This window comes from Ornithorhynchus anatinus, chromosome 7 (genome assembly GCF_004115215.2).
Source record: "Ornithorhynchus anatinus isolate Pmale09 chromosome 7, mOrnAna1.pri.v4, whole genome shotgun sequence".
NCBI lineage: Eukaryota > Metazoa > Chordata > Mammalia > Monotremata > Ornithorhynchidae > Ornithorhynchus > Ornithorhynchus anatinus.
Genome location: NC_041734.1, coordinates 63,636,462 through 63,657,581, shown reverse-complemented (window position 1 = coordinate 63,657,581; position 21,120 = coordinate 63,636,462). Strand labels below are relative to the sequence as shown.

The following is a 21,120-nucleotide window of genomic DNA, read 5'->3' as shown; positions in this document are numbered from 1 at the left end:
TACATGCTCACAACACTTTACTTGGCCAACTCATTTAAATCAAAGATCAAATGAAAAGTGACATGTCAAACATTGCTTGCAGACTATTTTCCTATCAGAGACTGTTTGTTCTTCTTTATCTTTTTCCTCCATGTCTTCAGGCTTTGGAGTGGTCTTGACTCATTTCATCTGCTTCTTAACCACATTTTAACATAAATTAAATGAGGTTGTTGCTCAGAAATCATTTCATGGCAGTGGATTCTTAGAAAATTGGCCTTAAAACTTCAGTGAAGAAGAAAGGAGAAACATCACAGTTCACAGGATTGTTTCTTTGCTAAGCCTAGAAAATGATTTTTGAATACTTTACTGGAAACCCAGACTGTAACCGCAGGTTGGTAGGGCAAGCAGTCTTAGACATCACGAGGGCTTCACTTTCAGTGAAGTGAGCTACTTACAGAACTTGTTTCAAAAATACACAAATCAACACCTGTTGTAGAAATCCATTTCTGCCTTACTTTCTTCAGGCGAGTTCTAAGCAGTCCTAGCACAGTTCATCGAGGAGCGGCTTTGGTGAAAGTGACTACTCTCATTAGAAAGCTGATTGAATTGAAAACATTCACTGCAACTGTAAGTATTCCCTTAATATTAACTTTTCTTCTGCTTAATTCAATTCGCCAGCCGTTACAAATGTCAGTATCAGCATTGCCAAAGTTAGACAAATATGCCCTGCAAAAGTTAAAGGAAAAGAAAAAAGGAATACATGAGGGAAAATAATAGAGACAAAATAAAATATTAATCAAAGGGAAAGTTAACACTTAAGCACATCCTGTAGGCACTTTTTTTTAAGGTATTTGTTGAGAATTTACTATATGCCAGGCACTGTACTAAGCACTGGGCAGATACAAGTTAATGGGTTAGACACAATCTATGTCCCTCAGTCTTAATCCCCATTTCACAGAGGAGGGAAATGAGGCACAATGAAGTTAAGTGACTTGATCAAGGTCACCCAGCAAACAAGTGGCAGAACAGGAATTAGAACTGAGATCCTTCGGACTCCCAGGTCCATTCTGGCTGTGATCTATTTCAGAATATTCCAACATGGTGGATATTACATTGTGAGCAAATCAAAGTAAGGCCCATAGAGGACCATGGAAAAGAAGTTTTCTAACCACAAACCCTTCAAAGGAAGAGGTTGGAGAATATAAAATTGATAAATCGATACCCCTTCCTACCTGCTATTTTTCTCATGACACATGGGGCAAACTCAAGGAATGACGAGAGGACCAACAAACTAATCTTAAGATGGTTTTATGAAATGGGCTAAGTAAAAGATGTCCAGATTTTTGAGATCAGTAGAGTACAGTTTCTTGCTCCATAGCAGCTTTAAATTCATTCATTCATTCATTCAATAGTATTTATTGAGCGATTACTTTGTGCAGAGCAATGTACTAAGCGCTTGGAATGTACAAATCAGTAACAGATAGAGACAGTCCCTGCCCAGATGTTGTTCTTATTCCCAGTTTTTTCACATTAGCGCATCAGCTTCGCACATGGCATTACTTAAGCTTCTCATTGGGAATCAAGAGGGTTCATTTAATGAAAGCATCCCTAAATGTAAGAAATGACCCAGAATCGCTTTCCATGGCAGTGAACCTGGATGAAAAAAATGCTTTTCCCAATGCTTCCAATAGTGTTACTGTGTTTGATTTCAAGTTTTATGGTGATACCGTACTTCCCAATTAGAGAGACATGTGAAAGGAAAATGATCAAGTGAATTCAGATGTGAAAATTGAGACCAGGTGTTAAAAGTCTTAATAAAAAGAGAATATTTGAGCAGATTAGTAGAGTGCATATAGCATCAATATGTGTCAAGTTTTAAAGCAACCTAAAAGCCTACAAAACCAAAGGGCTGCCTTTTCCAAGCGTGGATGAAGCCATCGGCCTTGCTACAAGGTGTCAGATTTGGCTTCTGGAAGATTTTCATCAGCAACACCTATTAAGCCATACTGAACAACAAAGAAGAAGATATTAAAATACACAGTTTCTCATCAGTGAACAGAGCAGGCAATTGGAAGCTATGCTAAAAAAGGATTTCACTGACTGAAGGCTATTTAATATTTTTATGATCATTGACACGAAGAAAGAGGGAACAATATAATCACTACATTCTTGGATGGCACCAATCAATCGCAATTACTGAACATTCACTGTGTGCAGAGCGCTTTACTTAGCACTTGGGAGACTACAATAATTAGATGTAATCCCTTCCTTCAAGGAGCGTACATACTAGAGGGGGAAATGGATGTTAAAATCAATTACGGATAGTGGAAATGGCCCAGCGTTAAGAATATGTATGTAGATGCTGTGGGGCTGGGGCACAAGGGGTACAGAGCCAAGGGCATCGGGGACATAGAAGGGAAGGTGAATTGGTTGGGGAAATAAGGAATTAGTCAGGCAAGTCTTCTTGGAGATGTGATTTAAGGAGGGCTGTGAAAGTGAGGAGAGAGGTGGTGGGTCGGATCTATAGAAGAAGCGAACTCCAGGCCAGAGAGAGGATATGGACAAAGGATCACTGGAGATTTAGACAAGATCAAGGTACAGTGAGTATGTTAGAGTTAGGGGAGAGTTGGGTTGTTGGAGATCAGTAAGGTAAGGTAGGAGGGGAGAGCTGGCTCAGTGTCTTAGAGCAGATATTAAGGAGCTTCTGATTGATGTGGTGGTGGATAATAATAATAATGATGATGATGGTATTTGTTAAGTGCTTACTATGTGCCAAGCACTTTTCTAAAGGCTGGGGTAGATAAAAGGTAATTAGGTTGTCCCATGTGGGGCTCACAGTCTTAATCTCCATTTTCCAGATGAGGTAACTGAGGCACAGAGAAGTTAAGTGACTTGCCCAAAGTCACACAACTGACAAGTGGCAGAGCTGGGATTAGAACCCACGACCTCTGACTCCCAAGCCTGGGCTCTTTCCACTTAGAAAAATCACTGGAGGCTTTTGAGGAGTGGGGAGACAAGGGCAGAACTTTTTTTTAGAAAAATGATCTGAGCAACAGAGTGAACTAAAGAAGGGAGAGACAGGAGGCAGGGAGTCAGTGAAGAGGCTGATGCAACAGATAGGATAAATACTAGGATCGGAGTGGTCAAGTTTAGAAGGAGAGAAAAGGGGAGATTCTAGAAATGTGAAGGTATAGCTGACAGAATTTGGTGACAAACTGAATATGTGGGTTGAAAGAGAGAAATAACATTGATAATAATCATAATCATAATCATAATGGTATTGGTTAAGTGCTTACTAGGTGTCACTCACTATACTAAGCTCTGGGGTAGATACAAGATAATCAGGTCCTACATGGGGCTCACAGTCTAAGTAGGAGGAAAAACAGGTATTTGAATCCTCATTTTGCAGTTAAGGGAACTGAAGCACACAGAAATGACGTGACTTGCCCAAAATCATACCACACACCTGGGAGCTGGGATTAGAACGCAGGACCTTTGACCCCCCCACCAGGCCCATGCTCTTTCCACTAGGCCATGTCGCTTCCCAGAGATGAGTCGAGGATATCGGATTTCCCATAACGGGGGTTGTGCTTTTGAGGGACCCCACGTTACAGAATTCTCATACCGTAGAACTCTCCCCGTGTCGGACAATGCACTCACACATATAACCGCCTCTTCCAATGTCCCGCTGCATCATACTCAGATGGATGCACATGGTCAGAAGAGTATTCCCTACCTCTGTCAATGCATTCTATCCAAGTGCACAGTGAAAACACAGGTTAAGGGAGAACTTCCTGAAGACTTCAAAATGACCTAACCGGAGCAGTGTGTACGAGCTCAACTGAAACTCAATAGCTATCATTTAGGAAGAAAAAAACAATTTACATAAATAAAGACTCAAAATTTACTATGACAGTGTACGATTAAATCAGAAATGATAGCAAGGGCCAAATGTGAATTATGAGAACAGCAGAAACCAATTACAGTGGGCCATAAACCTCAATTTCTGGGAGCCGAAGAAATGACAATAGCCCTTCTAGAATTGGAACCTGGAACAAAAGTCATTAACTTTGACCCCCCAAGACTTTCTTAGCTGCAGATGAGGGCCAGCAGAAAATGGACTTGCAAGATGGCTGACTTCTCACCCCACCATTCCCAGCTAACTCCTCTTCACTTAGAGTATTGGGGGGCCCTAGGTTCTCTCCAATCAATCAATTAACTAATCAATTGATAGTACTTATGAAATAGCTAACAAGTACAAAGCCTTGGAAAAGTACAGTAGAATTAGTAGGTAGGATCCGTCTCTCAAGGAATTCATGAAGGAGATGGACACTAAAAAGAAATTACAAGTAGGAGGATGTAATATGTGGGGATGAGAGTGGAGGGGTTGAGTAGTACTGAGGTGGCCAAGGAGGTGGCGAAATGGTGGTTGTGGGAATACAAATTTGGGAGATAAGAAATCAATCAGGGAAGGCATCCTCATGGAGATGTGATTTCCAAAGGGCTTTAAAGATCGGGAGAACGGAGGTCTCTCATACTCCATCCACTAAGCTAAGCTGCTTTACTATGTATCTCTGAGGGGATATATGGTCTGGAGTGGGGAAAGGCTGGAGGCAGGGAAGTCAGTGAGGAGGCTAACACAGCCGTCAAGCCGAGATAAGGCAAGTGCCTGGACTAGTGTATTGGCTGTAAGGATGGAGAGAAAGGAGCAGATTCTGGAAATACTATGGATGGGAAAACAATGAGGATTTGGTGATTGGGTGAATATGGGGGCTTTGAAAGAGGGTCATGGCTGAAATCAGACCTGCCCCAAGTTCTGGCTTCAGATAAGAGCAGACATTGGCTTGTCTCTCTTCCACAGTTGCTCTGGGGGATGGTCCTGGGACATCTCTCTTATGTTCCAGGTCCAAGGAAAGGCCTTCTCTCTCCCCAGCAGAACTCTGGGACAAAGGCATGAGCTTTCATGCCCCACCTAAGCTCCAGATCAGGCTGGGGGACATTTCATGCCTTCCTCAATAGATCAATTGAGACTGTGTCCCATCTGATTTGCTGGTATCCACCCCAGGACTTAGTACAGTGTCTGGCACATAGTAAGTGCTTAACAAATACCATCATTATCATTATTATTAGTAGTAGTATTGGATACAAAATAATAGGATGGACACAGTCCCTGCCTCACATTTTTTCTATTATCTTTAGTGAGTGCTTATTGTGTGCAGACCACTGTACTAAGTGCTGGGAGAGTACAGTAATAATAATGAACAGACAAATTCCCTGCCCACAGTGACCTTACAGCCTAGATGGGGTGACAGACATTAATACAAATAGATAAATTACAGATATTTACAGAAGTGCTGGGAGGCTGGGAGGGGGGATGAATGAAGGCAGCAAGTTAGGGTTACGCAGAAGGGAGTGGGAGAAAAGGAAAGGAGGGCTTAGTCAAAGAAGGCCTCCTGGAGGAGATGTGCTTTCATGAAGGGACTCCCTGTCTAAGAGGAAGAGTAGACGGATATGTAATCCACATTTTACATATGGGGAAAATCCCTTATTTTACATATGAGCAGAGCGCGGTTCAGTGACTCACTGAAGATCATACAGCAGGCAAGTGGTGGAACTGAGATTAGAACCTAAGTTCCCCTAAATCCTAAATCTGTGGTCTTTCCATTAGGTCATGCCGTTCTGAAACAAAAATCAGACCTAGCTGCCAGAGTCATCTTTGTTGTTGCATGATGGGGTGTCCAGTGTCTTGTTTTACTTCTCTCCTCCTCTTCCTTGTTTTCCTTGCCCCTCACCTCATCAAAATCCCTATGGTTGCTCTATTTGAGGCTGCAGTTCTGGCACCTTTCCTGCTCCTTTGCCTTGTGTCTTCAGCTATCTTCACCATGTCTTTAAGCACAGCAGTCTCTTTTAGCACAAAATAACTTTAATTTGTCTTCTTAAGGGGCAGATTCAATGCCGTATTAGAAAACAAGATAGTGTTAGAAACGTTGGGAAGGCAGGCTGAGCTCATAGTTTGTGACTCCAATTAGACAGCCTCCTTCCAGTGAAAGCCTGATGAATGCACATTCATTCATTCAATCATATTTAGTGAGTGCTTACTGCGAGCAGAGCACTGTTCTAAGCTCTTGGGAGAGTAAAGTAATAATAAACAGAGACATTCGCTGCCCACAACAAGGTTAGGGGAGGAGACAGGATTAATATAAATAAATTACAGAAAGATACAAAAATGTTGTGGGGCTGGGAGGGGGAAGAGAAAAGGGAGCAAATCAGAGTGACGCAGAAGGGAGTGGGAGAAATAGAAAGGGGGGCTTAGTTAGGGAAGGCCTCTTGGAGAAGATGTGCTTTCAATGAGGCTTTGAATGGGAGGAAAGAAATTATCTGTTGGATTTGAGGAGGGAGGGCATTTCAGGCCAGAGGCAGGATGTGGGTGAAGGATTGGAGGTGAGATAGATGAGATTGAGGCACAGTGAGAAGGTTATAGCAGTGGAACGAAGTGCAGCCTGGGTTGTAGTAGGAGAGAAGCAAAATGAGGTAGGAGGGGGCAAGGTGATTTAGTGCTTTAAAGCCAATGGTGAGGAGTTTTAGTTTGATGTAGAGGTGGATGGAATTTTATGAGGCATGGGGAGATATGTCCTGTTTTTGTAAAAAAATAATCTGAGCAGCAGAGTGAAGTATGGGCTGGAGTGGGGAGAGAGAGGAGGCTGGGAGGTCAGCAAGGAGGCTGATGGAGTAATCCAGGTGGGATAGGATGAGTGATTGTATTAACGGGGTAGCCATTTGGATGGAGAGGAAAGGGTGGATTTTAGCAATGTTGTGAAGGTGGGACTCGCAGGATTTAGTGTTGCATTGACTATATGGGTTGAATGACAGAAAGAAGTCAAGGATAACACCAATATTACAGACTTCTAAGACAGGAAGGATGGTGGTGCCATCTACAGTGATGGGAATGTCAGGGGAAGATCACGGTTTGGGAGGGAAGATAAGAGTTCAGTTTTGAATATGTTAAGCTTGAGGTGACGGGAGAACATCCAACTAGAGATGCCTTGAAGGCAAGAAGAAATGTGAGGCTGTAGAGAGGGAGAGAGATCAGGGCTGGAGATGTAGATTTGGGAATCATCCACATAGAGGTGGTAGTTGAAGCAATAGGAGCGAATGAGCTCTTCAAAGGAGTGGGCATAGATGGAGAATAGAAGGGGACCCAGAACTGAATCTTAGGGGACCTCCAAAGTTAGGGGATGGGAGGCAGAAGAGGAGCCTACAAAGGAGACTGAGAATGAACGGCCAGAGAGATAAGGGGTGAAACAGGAGAGGACAGTGTCAGTGAAGCCAAGGTTGGATAATATTTCCAGGAAAAGGAGGGTGATCGGCAGTGTCAACAGTGCACATTTAAAACCCCCAGAGAGATGGCTTCCTGAAATACAGGGAATGGCATCTGGCCTTAATCAGTATCAATTTTAGCATTCATGCTGGGACAGAAAAATAGGAGTAATAGCTCACATGGCCTCAACTACCATCTTTATGTGGACGATTCCCAAAATTCTATCTCCAGTCCTGATCTCTCTCCTTCTCTGCAGTGTCACATTTCCTCTTGCCTTCAGGACATCTCTTCTCAGATATCCCGTTGACACCTCAAACTTAAAATGTCTGAAACTGAACTCATCTTCCCACCCAACTTCTCCCCTCCCTGATTTTCCCATCACTGTAGATAGCACCACGGTCCTCCCTGCTTCACAAGCCCATAACCTTGGCATTATCCTTGACTCCTTTCATTCAACCCATATATTCAATCTGCTATCAAATTCTGTCTGTTTAACCTTCACAACATCACTAAAATCCACTCTTTCCTCTTCATCCGAACTGCTATCAGGTTAATCCAAGCACTTATCCTTCCCTGACTTGATTACTGCAGCAACTTCCTTGCTGACTTCCTTGCCTTCTGTCTCTCCCCACTCCAGTGCATAATTCACTCTGCTGTCTGGAATATTTTTCTATTAAGCTGCTAAGGCCATGTAAGCTGCTAAGGCTAGGGCCATATCCTCACTCCTTGAGAACCTCCAGTGGTTGCCGATCTATGTCTGCATCAAACAGAAACTCCTTATCACCAGCTTTAAAGCCCCTCAATCACCTTGCCCACTCCTGCTTTACCAGCCACTACACTTCACTCCTCTAATACCAATCTACTCATTGTACCTCAATCTCATCAATCTCACTTCTGGCCTTTCACCCACATCCTGCCCCTGGCCTGGAACTCCTTCCCTCTTCATATCTGACAGCTGATCACTCTCACCTTCAAATCCTTGTTAAAAGCAAATCTCTTCCAAGAGTCCTCACCTGGTTAAGCCTTCATTTCCTCTTATCCCTCTCCCTTCTGTGTCACCTTTGCCCTTGAATTTGCTCCCTTTATTCACCCCTCCTTCGTTCCCACAGCACTTTTGTACATATGTCTTTTATTTATTTTAATGTCCATCTCCCCGGCTAGACTGTAACCTCGTGATGGGCAAGGAACATTTCTACCAACGCTGCCATACTCCACTCTCCTAAGCGTTTAGTTCAGTGCTGTACACATAGAAAGCACCCAATGCCACCAACTGATGGACTGAATGTACGGGAATCTCTTCCCTTTCTTGGGCCAATCCAATATGTGAGGAGCTCTATCTTCAGCAGGACAGGACTCCACTAATCGAGAGGGATGAGAAGAATTTGGTGAGGGTCTGGAGGAGGGTGACTATGTTTGCAGGTAAGGGACAAGGACCTTTCAATGAAGGTTAAAGGAACTGCAACTACACAACCTGAAGAGTTTAATAAGGGTGACTTACCATGAAGGGGAGGGATTTGCTGCTGTCCATTTCCATCAGACAGAGCGAGAGAAAAAGGTGCTGAATCGCTGCATAAAGGATTTAGAAAGGATAATAAAATATTCCAACTATAGAGGCCGTTAAATCTAGATGGGGCTATCAAATATTACGGCATTTCCTTTCCTGGAGAGATGTGGGATGACTACCCATCTTTCTGGGATGGTCTGGATGAAGCCTGCCTGGAGACACGAGGGTGAATTCCAAATCATCTTGCTCCATGCTTCCGTGCTAGCTAAACCAGAGTACCCACACAGTGTGGCAAAGCCGCTACTTCCTGGAGAGGTACAGCAGTAGAAACCACACTGGCTTTCCATCCAACAGAAATGTGCTGGTTCAACTGAAGCCAAAGGATGCCATGACTCATAAGGTAACAATAACATGTTGCATCCAATCTTTTTTAAAAAAGGAGATCACATTCTACAAACTAGCACACCAGTTCTTGACAATAAGCCTGTCTATATATACATGCCTTTCCAATGGAAAGGACTGGAGGACAGACAAGTCTGCAGCTGCTCTAGTTGTCTCATTAGCAAAGCAAATTTTGAATACAGAGTTCCCACACAGTTTAGAGCTTAAGTTTCACAGCTACTTACGAAACCACCATAGTAAACATGTATTAAGCTTTTTTTAAATGAAGTCGATTCCGTTTGGTGCACTGTGTGCTACGGAAGGGAACAGAAGAAATTTCTCAGAAAAGATTTCTCACCTGAATCGCAGCAAGTGGTGGTTGGCCATTTGACTTACGGTAACATACGTTCCAAGCATTAACCATGTTCCACTGCTACAGTGGTTACTATGATGTTTCTGCTTCTGCAAACCGTCTTTGGCCCTCAGATTCTCCCAGACTGTCTTGCTGAGGTCAAGGAGAATGGAAGCGGATTTGCTTAAGCCATGACAGCTCACTACAAGCTGTTTACAAGTGGGTCTGGTAGACGATGAAAAGTAACTGGAGAAGAGAGACCTCCTCTTTGAGGTGGAAGCCACGGCTGAAAGGGAGTGAATTGGACAGCTGCTTCTTAAGTACTGGGGTAGATGCAGCTGGGCCAAATTCATCTGGGAGTTTGGTAAAAGGACTTACTAATGTAAATGAAAAGGACTCTTGAATTATTTGGGTCATCTGGATCACTTTGCTCCTGTGGGCTATGGTGGTCACCTGGTTCAACTGGGTCACCCTCTGAAGGTGGAAAAGTGGGTTCCAAGTAAGCCAACATATACATCATTCCCTCCTACTATTCAGAAAAAAAGCTTGCCGATGGGAGGGAGTGTGGGTTCATGGGTAAATAAATATCTAAGCACTATCCTTTTCCTCTTCTTTTCTCCTTCTCCTTTGTTGTTTTTTGCTTTGGAGGGGGGAACTCAGCTATAGTATTTGTTAAGCTCTTACTGTCTGCCAAGCATTGTACTAAATGCTGGAGTAGATGCAAGCTAATCAGATTGGACACAGTCCATGACTCATATGGGGCTCATGGTCTTAATGCCCATTTCACAGCTTGCTATGGGCAAGGAATTGGTCTGTTTACTGTTGTATTGTACCCTTTCGAGTGCTTAGTAAGTACAGTGCTCTGCACACAGTGAGCGCTCAGTAAATACAACTGAATGAATTTCACAGATGAGGTAACTGAGGCACAGAGAAATTAAATGACTTGCCCAAGGTCACAGAGCAGACAGGTGTAGGAGCTGGGATTAAGACCCAGATCCTTCTGCCCCCCAGGCCTGTGCTCTATTAGGCCTTGCTACTTCTCTTGTTTATTGAGTTTATCCTGCCTCTCCCTGGAAAGCTTCTGGATGGCAGGGATACTGTCTTCTAGATGCTTCGTAACCTCCTGCCCTTACCAGTCTTGTATAATGTGTTGGACCTATGTCCTTCCTTGGACCTGGGACACCCTCCCCCTTCACATTCAAGAGTTCACCACTCTTTCCATCTTCACAACCCTCCTAAAATCCCAACTCCTCCAAGAGGCCTTCTCTCACTCACTCATTTTCCCCTCCCTGCCTTACCCCGGCATCACCTATGCACTTGGGACTGTGTAACCCTTGGGCCCTTGATACTCACCCCAGCCCCAGAGCACTTATGTACATATCCTTATATTCTACTATTTCCCCCATCTGCAATGGATTTGAATGTGTCTCCCACTGTAGACTGTTTAGCTCTTCATGGGCAGGGATCATATTTACCTACTCCACTGCACTGAACTTTCCCCAGTGCTTAGTACAGTGTTCTGCACAGAGTAAGCATTCAGTAACTCCCACTGATTCACTGTGTACATATTAGATACACTGCTGATTGACCAGATTCACCAACAAATCATTCAGTGGTAGGTGAGTGCCTACTGTGTGCAGAACACTGAACTAAGGGCTTAGCTCTCACTATTATGAAAGAATGAACCAAATTCACTAGAAATAAATTTCCAGGGAATTTCTACTTTAATCCAGATTGAAGGATTCATTCATTCATTCAATCAATCGTATTTACTGAGTGCTTACTGTGTGCAGAGTATGTTCTAGAATGATAGAAGGATATGAATAAAATTTACTTCTTGGCCTTTATCTTACCTTGAACAAACACCCCAACGGCCCATGTTTTGGACATAAAACTATCTCTGCATTTTTGTTTGGTTTCAATCATAACCTGAGATTCAAGCTTTTGTTTGCCTTTTCCCTTTATCCAGTCACTCAGTTCATACTCTGCAGTTAACATTAACAAGGATGATTTTTTTAATACATACAGGATTAATAATAGTCAAAGTCCTGCTTTCTCTGCCTTGGCTTCTGAACTTCAAAAGGTATGCCATTCAAATAATAAACAGGTACCAAAGTAAATCTCAAAAGCTACCACTTTAGCTCCTGAATGTGATCTGTCTTTCTAATAAAGCACACCTAAACATTTGTATAAAGAGATATTAGGTGGCTGAGTCCAGTGGCATTTGTGTTCATATCAATGGACACGCTCATCTATTTAAACAGTTCCTCCTATCTGTAAATTATTTTGTGTCTGTCTCCCATCTTAGATTGTAAACTCCAAGAGGCTCAGGATTATTTCTTCCATTTCCAGTGTTTTCTATCCCTCTTCAGTGCTTAGTACATAGTACATAGTAGCTGACTAATAAATACTATCGATTGATTCAGATATCAATACTATCTGGCTAATAAATACTATCGATTGATTCAGAATTATCTTTGTACAAGCAGGGAAAGATATAGAGTGGTCCTTTGACTTGAAGAGGATATTGCTAGTAGTGGTAGGAATGACAATGATGGTATTTATCAAGTATTTACGATGTACCAAGCACTGTACTGTGCTGGGGTTCATACAATCAGCTCAGACACAATCCCTGTACCACATGAAGCACACAGTGTAAAAGGGAGGGAACAGGCATTGAATCCCTGTTTTCCAGATGAGGAAACTGAGGCACAGAGAAGTGAAGTGTCTTGCCCAAGTTCACACAGTAGGCATGTGGAGTCAGGATTAGGATCCAGGAACTCTGACTTCCAGGCCCAGGTTCCTTCCACTAGGCTATGCTGCTTCTCAAGGAGTGGGAGGGTAGTAGTGAGATTGTATCCACTCAAGAGTTCACCACTCTTTCCATCTTCACAACCCTCCTAAAATCCCATCTCCTCCAAGAGGCCTTCTCTCACTAAGCCATCATTTCCCCCTCCCTGCCCTCCTTGTCCTCACTGAAAGATTTAGAAACCCTTCCACACCTGGACATTTTATCCAGGACGACTGCAATAGTTTACATCTCCTGGCCCTTCACCATTCAGGTTGAGCACTACTCAGACATTTGAGGGAAAATGTACATCCTCCTATCAGCAGGTCATGTGGTTGAGTTGTTTGTGTGGAGCGATGATGGTTTGCACTGAACCATCCACACTCTCTTTCCCAGTCCTCCTGTATCCAGGGGCGGCGTGCGGGCCGAGACAGCTAGTAAGGAGAACGGGGGTAGCTAGAGTCATAGTTGAAAACATCTCTGAGATCTCAGTAGCAGCAGACATCACTGGGCCCTCACCCCTCCCACAAACCACGTCTGGGTGCGGTTCCCAGAGTGGTTTAGGAAGGGTTGGAGGAGTCTTTTCCTCTTTCTCATGAAAACCAGAAGAAAGGTGGAAACAATGCATGCAAAACCAAACAACAAATGACAACAACCAGAGTTGTGGTGTTTGACTAGGGTGGGAGAATGGCAAGAATATCAGAGAGGGGTGTAAGCGGTGTGGAGAAGCAGCATCTCCTATTGGAAAGAGCATGGGTCTGGGAGTCAAAGGACCAGGGTTCTAATTCCAGCTCTGCCAGATAATAATAATTATGGTATTTGTTAAGCACTCACTAGGTGTTAGGCACTGAACTAAGTGCTGGGGTGGATACAAGGCAAATTGCGTTAGACATAGTCCCTGTCCCAACTAGGACTCACAGTCTCAATCCCCATTTTACAGATGAAGTAACTAAGGCACAGAGAAGCAAAATGACTTGCCCAAGGTCACAAAGCAGACAAGTGGAGGAGCTGGGATTAGAGCCGACCTTCTGAATCCCAGGCCCATGGTCTATCCAGTACGCCATGCTTGCTGGGTGACATTGGGCAAGTCACTTAATTTCTCCATGCCTCAGTTCTCCTGTTCTCCTTCCTACTTAAACCGTGAAGCCCATGCAGGACAGGGACTGTGTCCAACCTAATTCACTTGTATCTACCTCAACGCTTAGACCAGTGTTTGACACTTAGTAAGCACCTGACAAACACCATTACAACAAAACATCCAGGAAAGGGTGCTAGTTTCAGGGGGCAGCACAACAAGACAGACAGTCACTTTCACCCCTGGCAGCATGGGAAGACCTTATAATAATAATGTTGGTATTTGTTAAGCACTTACTATTTACAGAGCACAGTTCTAAGTGCTGGGGTAGATTTACAGGGTAATCAGGTTGTCCCATGTGTGGCTCACAGTTTTAATCCCCATTTTACAGATGAGGTAACTGAGGCACAGAGAAGTTAAGTGACTTGCCCAGTCACACAGCTGACAAGTGGCAGAGCAGGGATTTGAACTCATGACCTCTGACTTCCAAGCCTGTGCTCTTTCCACTGAGCCACGTTGCTCCCACCCCACCTCAGAACCTTGGCTCCAGTGTGAGCACTCTTCTCCAAGAGCCAAACCCCACAGCTTCGCCTACGCTGGGCATGAACCTGCCCAGTGGCCGCTACTTGCTTTACCAACAAAATGACTCCTTTTCCAATGAAATCCTTGTCATCCAAATTCCTGCTGGCCAGCCTTTCTGCCATGGTGCTATTAACTCGAGGCTGGGAAAACAACCCCTCTAATGAAATAAACTCAATATATGAGAAAAGGGCTGCAATCCACAACGTGAAATACCCTAACAAAGTAATCTTGCATTCCTAGGCCTTTCCTCAGAAATATAAAGTCTTTTGAAATTTTTAAGGTATTTGTTACAATAGAAGCTTATCACGTTGGACACAGTCCATGTCCCATGTGGTCTCACAGTCTTAATTCCCATTTTACAGATGAGATAACTGAGGCACAGAGAAGTTAAATGACTTGTCCAAAGTCACACAGCAGATGAGTGTTAGAACCGAGACTAGAACCCAGGTCCTTCTGACTCCTAGGCCCGTTATGGCTGTGACCTATTTCAGATTATTCCAATGATATTCCAACATGGTGGATGTTACAGTGACTGGCAATCAAATTAAGGCCCATTGAGGACAATCAAAAGGAAGTTTACTAACCACAAACCTTTCAAAAAAACAGGTTGGATAATACAAAAATCTAAAATTCAACATCTTTCTAATCTTTCTTATCTATTTTTCCTACGGTACATGGGGCAAGCTCCAAGAATGAAATTAAGGAACTAATTATAAGATGGCTATATGAAATGTGTTAAATAAAAGATGTCCAGAATTTGAGACCAAAAGAGTATAGTTTCTTTGCTCTATAGCAGCTTTAAATTAAATTTATAGATGTCATTTTTACTCCCATTTATTTCACATTAGCACATTAGTTTCACACAAGGCATTTTCTTATGCTTCTCATTGGGAATCAAGAGAGTCATTTTAATAAAACAATCCCTAAATGTAGGAAATGACCCAGAATCACCTTCCATGGCACTGAAACCAACGTGAAAAAATGCTTTCAAGAATGCTCCAATATCACTGTTGGTTTCCTTGCAAGTTTTACAGGGATATTGTACTTACCAGTTAGAATAATATTTGAAAGGAAAACGATGAAGTGAACTCAACCTTGAAAATTGAGACCAGGAGTTAAAAGTCTTATCCAAAAGTCTGCAAGTTTTGGGGAAGATTAGTAGAAAGCAATTAGCATCAACATGTGTCAAATTTTAAATGAACCTAAAGGCCTACAAATCCAAAGGGCTGCCTTTTCCAAGAGTGGATGGAGGCATCAGACCTGATACAAGGCATCAGATCTGCTTCTGGAAGATTTTCACCAGCAACACCTACCGAGCCACAATGAACAACAAAGAAGAAGATAGTGCCTTGAATTAAAATACACGATTTCACATTGGTGAACAAAGCAAGAAACTGAAAGCTATGCTACAAGAGGGTTGTGCTGACTGAGCCCTATTTTAATATTTTTATCCATATAACTGACATGAAGAACAAGCAAGGAATGTAATCATTAAATTATTGGATGGCACCAATCGAGAAATCAGTGGCATTTATTGAATGTTCATTGTGTGCAGAGCACTGGTCTTGGTACTTGGAAGGAGGCATTACAAAGACTTTATCCCTGCCCCCAAGGAGCTTACAGTCTAGAGGGGGAGATGGACATTAAAGTCAATTAAGGATAGGGAAATGGCAGAGTGATAGGACATGTATATAAATGCTGTATGGCTGGAATGAATATCAAGTGCAAAGGTGATTTTTGAGAGAAGGCGAATAGGTTGGGGCAATAACGGGTTAGTCAGGCAAAACTCCTTGGAGAATATGTGATTTTAGGAGAGGTTTGAAGGTGAAGAGAGTGGTGGTGATTCACATATGAAGGGGAAGTGAGTTCCAGGCCAGAGATCGGCGGTGAGTTGGAAGAGATCGAGGTAAAGTAAGTTGGCATTAGCGGAGTGAAACGTACGGGTTGGGTTGTAGTTGGAGAACAACAAGGTGAAGAAGGAGGGGAGAGCTGATTGAGTGCCTTTAAACAGATAGTAAGGAGTTTCAGTTTGATGAGGTGGATGGCAAACATTGGAGGTTTTTGAGGAGTAGGGAGTCATAGACAGAACTTTTTCTAGAAAGAGGGTCTGGGCCACAGAGTGAAGTATGAACTGTACAGGGGAGAGCTAGGTGGTGGGAGATCAGCAAGGAGGCTGATGCAGAAGTCAAGGCAGGATAGGATAAGTCCTGGGATCAGGGTCGTAGCAGTTTGGATGGAGAGGGGCAGATTCTAAAGATGTGAAAGTAGAATTGGCAGGATTTTGTGACCGACTATATACGTGGGTTGAAAAACATGTATATGAATATAACATATGTATATGAAATAATAGTAATAATTGCCATACTTTGTTAAGTGCTCAGTATGTGCCAAGCACCGTATTAAGCACTGACACAGATAGAAGATAATCAGGTTCTACATGGGGCTAGGAGTCTAAATAGGAGGAAGAACGGCTATTTGAATCCTCATTTTGCAGATGAGGAAACTGAAGCACTGAGAAGTGAAGTGACTTGCCCAAGATCACACAACAGACAAGTGAGGGAACTGGGATTAGGACCCAAGGGCCTCTGACTCTCAAGCTCATGTTCTTTCCACTAGGCCATGCTGTTTGCCAGAGATGAGTCAAGAATATCAGTTTTCCTATAAGGAGGGGATTATGTTCTTGAAGGATCCCACATGAAGGAACACTTGCACTGTACAACTCCCACTGCATCAGACATTGCATGCACACACACACAACTGTCTCTTTCAATGTCCTGCTGCACTGTACTCAGACAGATGCACAGCGTCAGAAGAGCATTCCCTACCTCTGTCATTGCATTCTATCCAAAGGCACAGTGAAAACCCAAGTTAAGGAAACACTTCCTGAAGAACTCAAAATGACCTATTCGCAACTCAGTAGGTACCATTTAGGAAGATAAAACTAGTTACATAAATAAAAACTGAAAAATGACTGTGATGGTGTACAATCAAAATGGAAAGGATAGCAAGGGTTATAGTGAATTATGAGAAGAGCAGAAACTAGTTATAGTGGATCATAAACTTCAACTCCTGGGAGGTAAAGAAGTGGCGACAACTGTTTTGGAATTGAAACCTGGGGCAAAGCCATTAACTTCACCCTCTCCCCCCACCCTCCCACCCCTTAACTCTCCCCCCAAGTTCTTAGGCGGCTGTAGATACAGTCCAGGACAAAATGGAGCTGCAAGATGGCTGAGTTCTCACACCACCTTTCCTGGCTCACTCCTCTCTGGTTAGGCCATTCAGTGACCTAGGCTTTCTCCAATCAGTCAATCAATCTTCCATATCTTATCTTCCTGCCCAAACCTTGTCCTCTCCCTGATTTTCTCATCACTGAAGACAGCACCACCATCCTTCCTGTCTCAAAAGCCCATAACCTTGATGTTATCTTTGTCTCATCTCTCACTCAACCCACATATTCAGTGTCACTAAATTCCATCAGTTCAGTCTTCACCACATCACTAAAATCCACCCTTTTCTCTCCATCCAAACTGCTATCTCGTTAATCCAAGCACTCATTCTACCCCACCTTGATTACTCTAGCAGCCTCCTTGCTGACCTCCCTGCTTCCTGTCTCTCTCAACTCCGGTCCATACTTCACTCTGCCTGGATCATTTTTCTACAGAAATGTTCAGCCGATGTTTCTCCACTTCTCGTGAACCTCCAGTGGATGCCCATCTACCTCCATATCAAAAAGAAACTCCTTACCATTGATTTTAAAGCACTCAATCACACTGCCCTCTCCTACCTCACAGTACTGCTCTCCTACTACAACTCTGCCTGCACACTTCACTTCTCTGCCAAACTACTCACTGTAGCTCCATCTCATCTATCTCGCTGCTGACCTCTCACACACATTCTGTCTCTAGCCTGGAATGCCCCCCCCATACTTCCTAAGCAACAGACAATTACTCTCTCCACCTTCAAAGCCTATTTAAAGGCACATCTCCTCCAAGAGGCCTCCCTGACTAAGCCCTTATGCATCTTTCCCCACGCCCTTCTGCGTTGCCATTGCACTTCTATTTTCTCCCTTTATTCCCTCCCTCCCTCAGCCGCACAGCACTTACGTGCATATCCCTAATTTATTCATTTATATTAATGTCTGTCTCCCACTCCTGTCCGTAAGCTCCCTGTGGGCAGGGGACATGTCTATTAGCTCTTATTGTACTCTCCCAGGCACTTAGTATATTGTTCTGCCCACAGTAAGCACTCAATAAATATGCTCGATCAATTGATTGACATTTAAGTAACTGCTATTTGCCAAGCATTGCATTAAGCACTGGGGTAGATCCAAGATAATCAGATTGAACTCAGTTCCTGCCCCATATCGGACTCTCTGTCTAAGAAGGAGGGAAGACGGGGATGTAACCACATTTTACATAGGGGAAAAAAATCCTTTATTTTACATATGGGCAGAGCACAGTTCAGTGACTCACCCAAGGGGTGGAACGAAGTTAAAACCCAGTTCTCCAGAATCCTAAATCTGTGGTCTTTCCACCTAACCACCTGAGTCATCTTTGTAGTTGCGTGATTGGGGTGGCCTGTATCTTGTTTTGGTTCTCTCCTGCCCTTCCTCGTTTTTCTTGCCCCTCTCCTCAGCAAAATCCCCATAGTTGCTCTGCTGGAGGCTGGAGGTCCAGAGGCTCTCCCTGTTCTGTCATCTTTCCTGCTTCTTGCCTTGTTTCTTCAGCTACCTTCACTACCTCTGTACACACAATAATCTATTTTTGCACAAAATGACTTTAGCCTGTCTTCTAAAGGACGGATTTGATGTCATGTAAGAAAACAAGATAGTGTTAGAAACGTCAGGAAGGCAGGCTGAGCTCACAGATCGTGACTCTAATTACAGCATCTTCTTCCAATGAAAGCCTAATGAATGCACATTAAAAAACCCCAGAGAGATGACTTTGGGCCTTCCTGAAATTAAGTGGAATCACATCTGGCCTTAATCCACACCAATTAAGTATTAATGCTGGGACAGAAAAATCGGAGTAATTTGCTCCCATGGCCTCAACTACCATCTTTACGTGGATGATTCCCAAATCTACATGTCCAGCCCTGATCTCTCTCCTCTACAGTCTTGCATTTCCTCCCGCCTTCAGGATATCTCTACTAGGATGTTCGGCCGACACCTCAAATTTAACGTCCGGAACAGAACTCCTTATCTACCCACCCAAACCCTGCCTTCCCCCTGATTTTCCCATGACTGTAGACAGCACCACCATCCTCTGTTTCACAAGCCCGTAAACTTGGCATTATCCTCATCTCTCTCACTCAATCCACATATTCAATGTCACCAATCGACTTCCAATCGAGAAAATCCACCTTTTCCTCTCCATCCAAATTGCTCACACGTTAATCCAAGCATTTATTCTTTCCTACCTTGATTACTGCATCAGCCTCCTTGCTGCCTTCCCCACCTTCTGTTTCTCCCCACTCTAGTCCACACTTCACTCTGGTCCCTGGATCATTTTTCTACAAAACCATTCAGTCCATTTTTCCCCACTCCTCAAGAACCTCCAGGGAGTGCCCATCTTCCACCACATCAAACAAAAACTCCTTACCATAGACTTAAAAGCACTAGATCACCTTGACCTCTCCTCCCTCACCTTGTTACTCTCCTACCTCAACCCACCCAGTACACTTTGCTCCTCTAATGCCAACCTTCCCACTGTACCTCAGTCTCTTCTATCTCACTGCTTATTTCTTGTCCACATCCTGCCTCTGGCCTGAAACTCCCTCCCTCTTCATATCTGATAGCTGATCACTTCTCCTCACTTTCAAAGCCTTTTTGAAAGCACACATCGTCCAAGAGGTCTTCCCTCATTAAGCTTTCATTTCCTCTTCACCCACTCCCTTCTGTGTCATCTTCGCACTTGGATTTGCACCGTTTATTCACCCCTCCCTCTGCCCAACAGCACTTATGTACACATCTGTAATTTACTTATTTATACTAATATCTGTCTTCCCTTCTAGACTCTAACCTTGTGGTGGGCAGGGAACATGTCTGCTTACTCTGTTACTCTGTACTCTCCCAAGTGTTTAGTATGGTCACAGTAAGCTCTCAACAAATACCAGTGATTGATGGATTGAATGTATAGGAATTTCCTTCCTTTCTTGGGTCAATCCAATAGGCTAGAAGCTCTATCTTCGGCAGGCCAGAAATCCACAACTTGAGCGAGATGAGAAGAATTTGGTAAGGGTCTGAAGGAGGGGGCTGATGGGTTGTGGGGTTGGGGATGAAGATTTTTTGAGAAAGGTTAAGGGAATTGTTATTACCCACCCTGGATGCCTTAACATGAAGGGGAGGAATTAGCCACTGCCTGTTTCCACAGGACAGAGCGAGAGGAAATGGAGTTGAATTGCTGCATGAAACCTTTAGACAGGACAATAAAACATCCCAAGCATAGAGATTGTTAAATCTGGATGGGGCTACCAAAAGCTCACAGCGTGGCTCAGTGGCAAGAGCCCGGGTTGGGAGTCCGAGGTCATGGGTTCAAATTCCGGCTCTGCCACTTGTCTGCTGTGTGACTGTGGGCAAGTCACTTCACTTCTCGGTGCCTCACTTACCTCATCTGTAAAATGGGGATTAACTGTGAGCCTCACGTGGGACAACCTGATTACCCTGTATCTACCCCAGTGCTTAGAATAGTGCTCTGCACAGAGTAAGCACTTAACCAATATCAACATTATTATTATTAGTTCCTTGACGGAGAGATATTTAAGATTCGGATGGCTACCCATCTCTCTGGAATGGTTTGGGTGGGACTTCTTATACTTCCACCCTTTCCTCTCCATCCAAACTGCTACCACATTAATATAGTCATTCATCCTACCCTGCCTGGATTACTCTATCAACCTCCCTGCTGACTTCCCAACCTTCTGTCTCTCCCTATTCTAGTCTATATTTCACTCTGCTGCCCCGTTCATTTTTCTACAAAAACATTCAGGATACGCTTCCCCAGTCCGCAAGAAAGTCCAGGGGTTGCCCATCCACCTCAGCATCAAATACTCCTCACCATCAGCTTTAAAGGACTCAATCACCTTACCCCCTCCTACCTCACCTCACTACTCTCCTACTACAACTCAGCCTGTACACTTAGCT

At 43.6% G+C, this 21,120-nt stretch overlaps 1 protein-coding gene across 1 annotated transcript in view; it reads right to left on the bottom strand.

Moving 5' to 3' along the window:
• The window catches only part of LOC114813132 (C4b-binding protein alpha chain-like), a 67,966-nt gene continuing 46,846 nt past the window's right edge, over window positions 1-21,120 (bottom strand). The window contains exon 14 of the mRNA XM_029068190.2: window positions 1-705. Within this exon, the coding sequence (XP_028924023.1) occupies window positions 641-705 (65 nt within the window). The 3' untranslated portion in view covers window positions 1-640. The remainder of the gene's footprint in view (window positions 706-21,120) is intronic.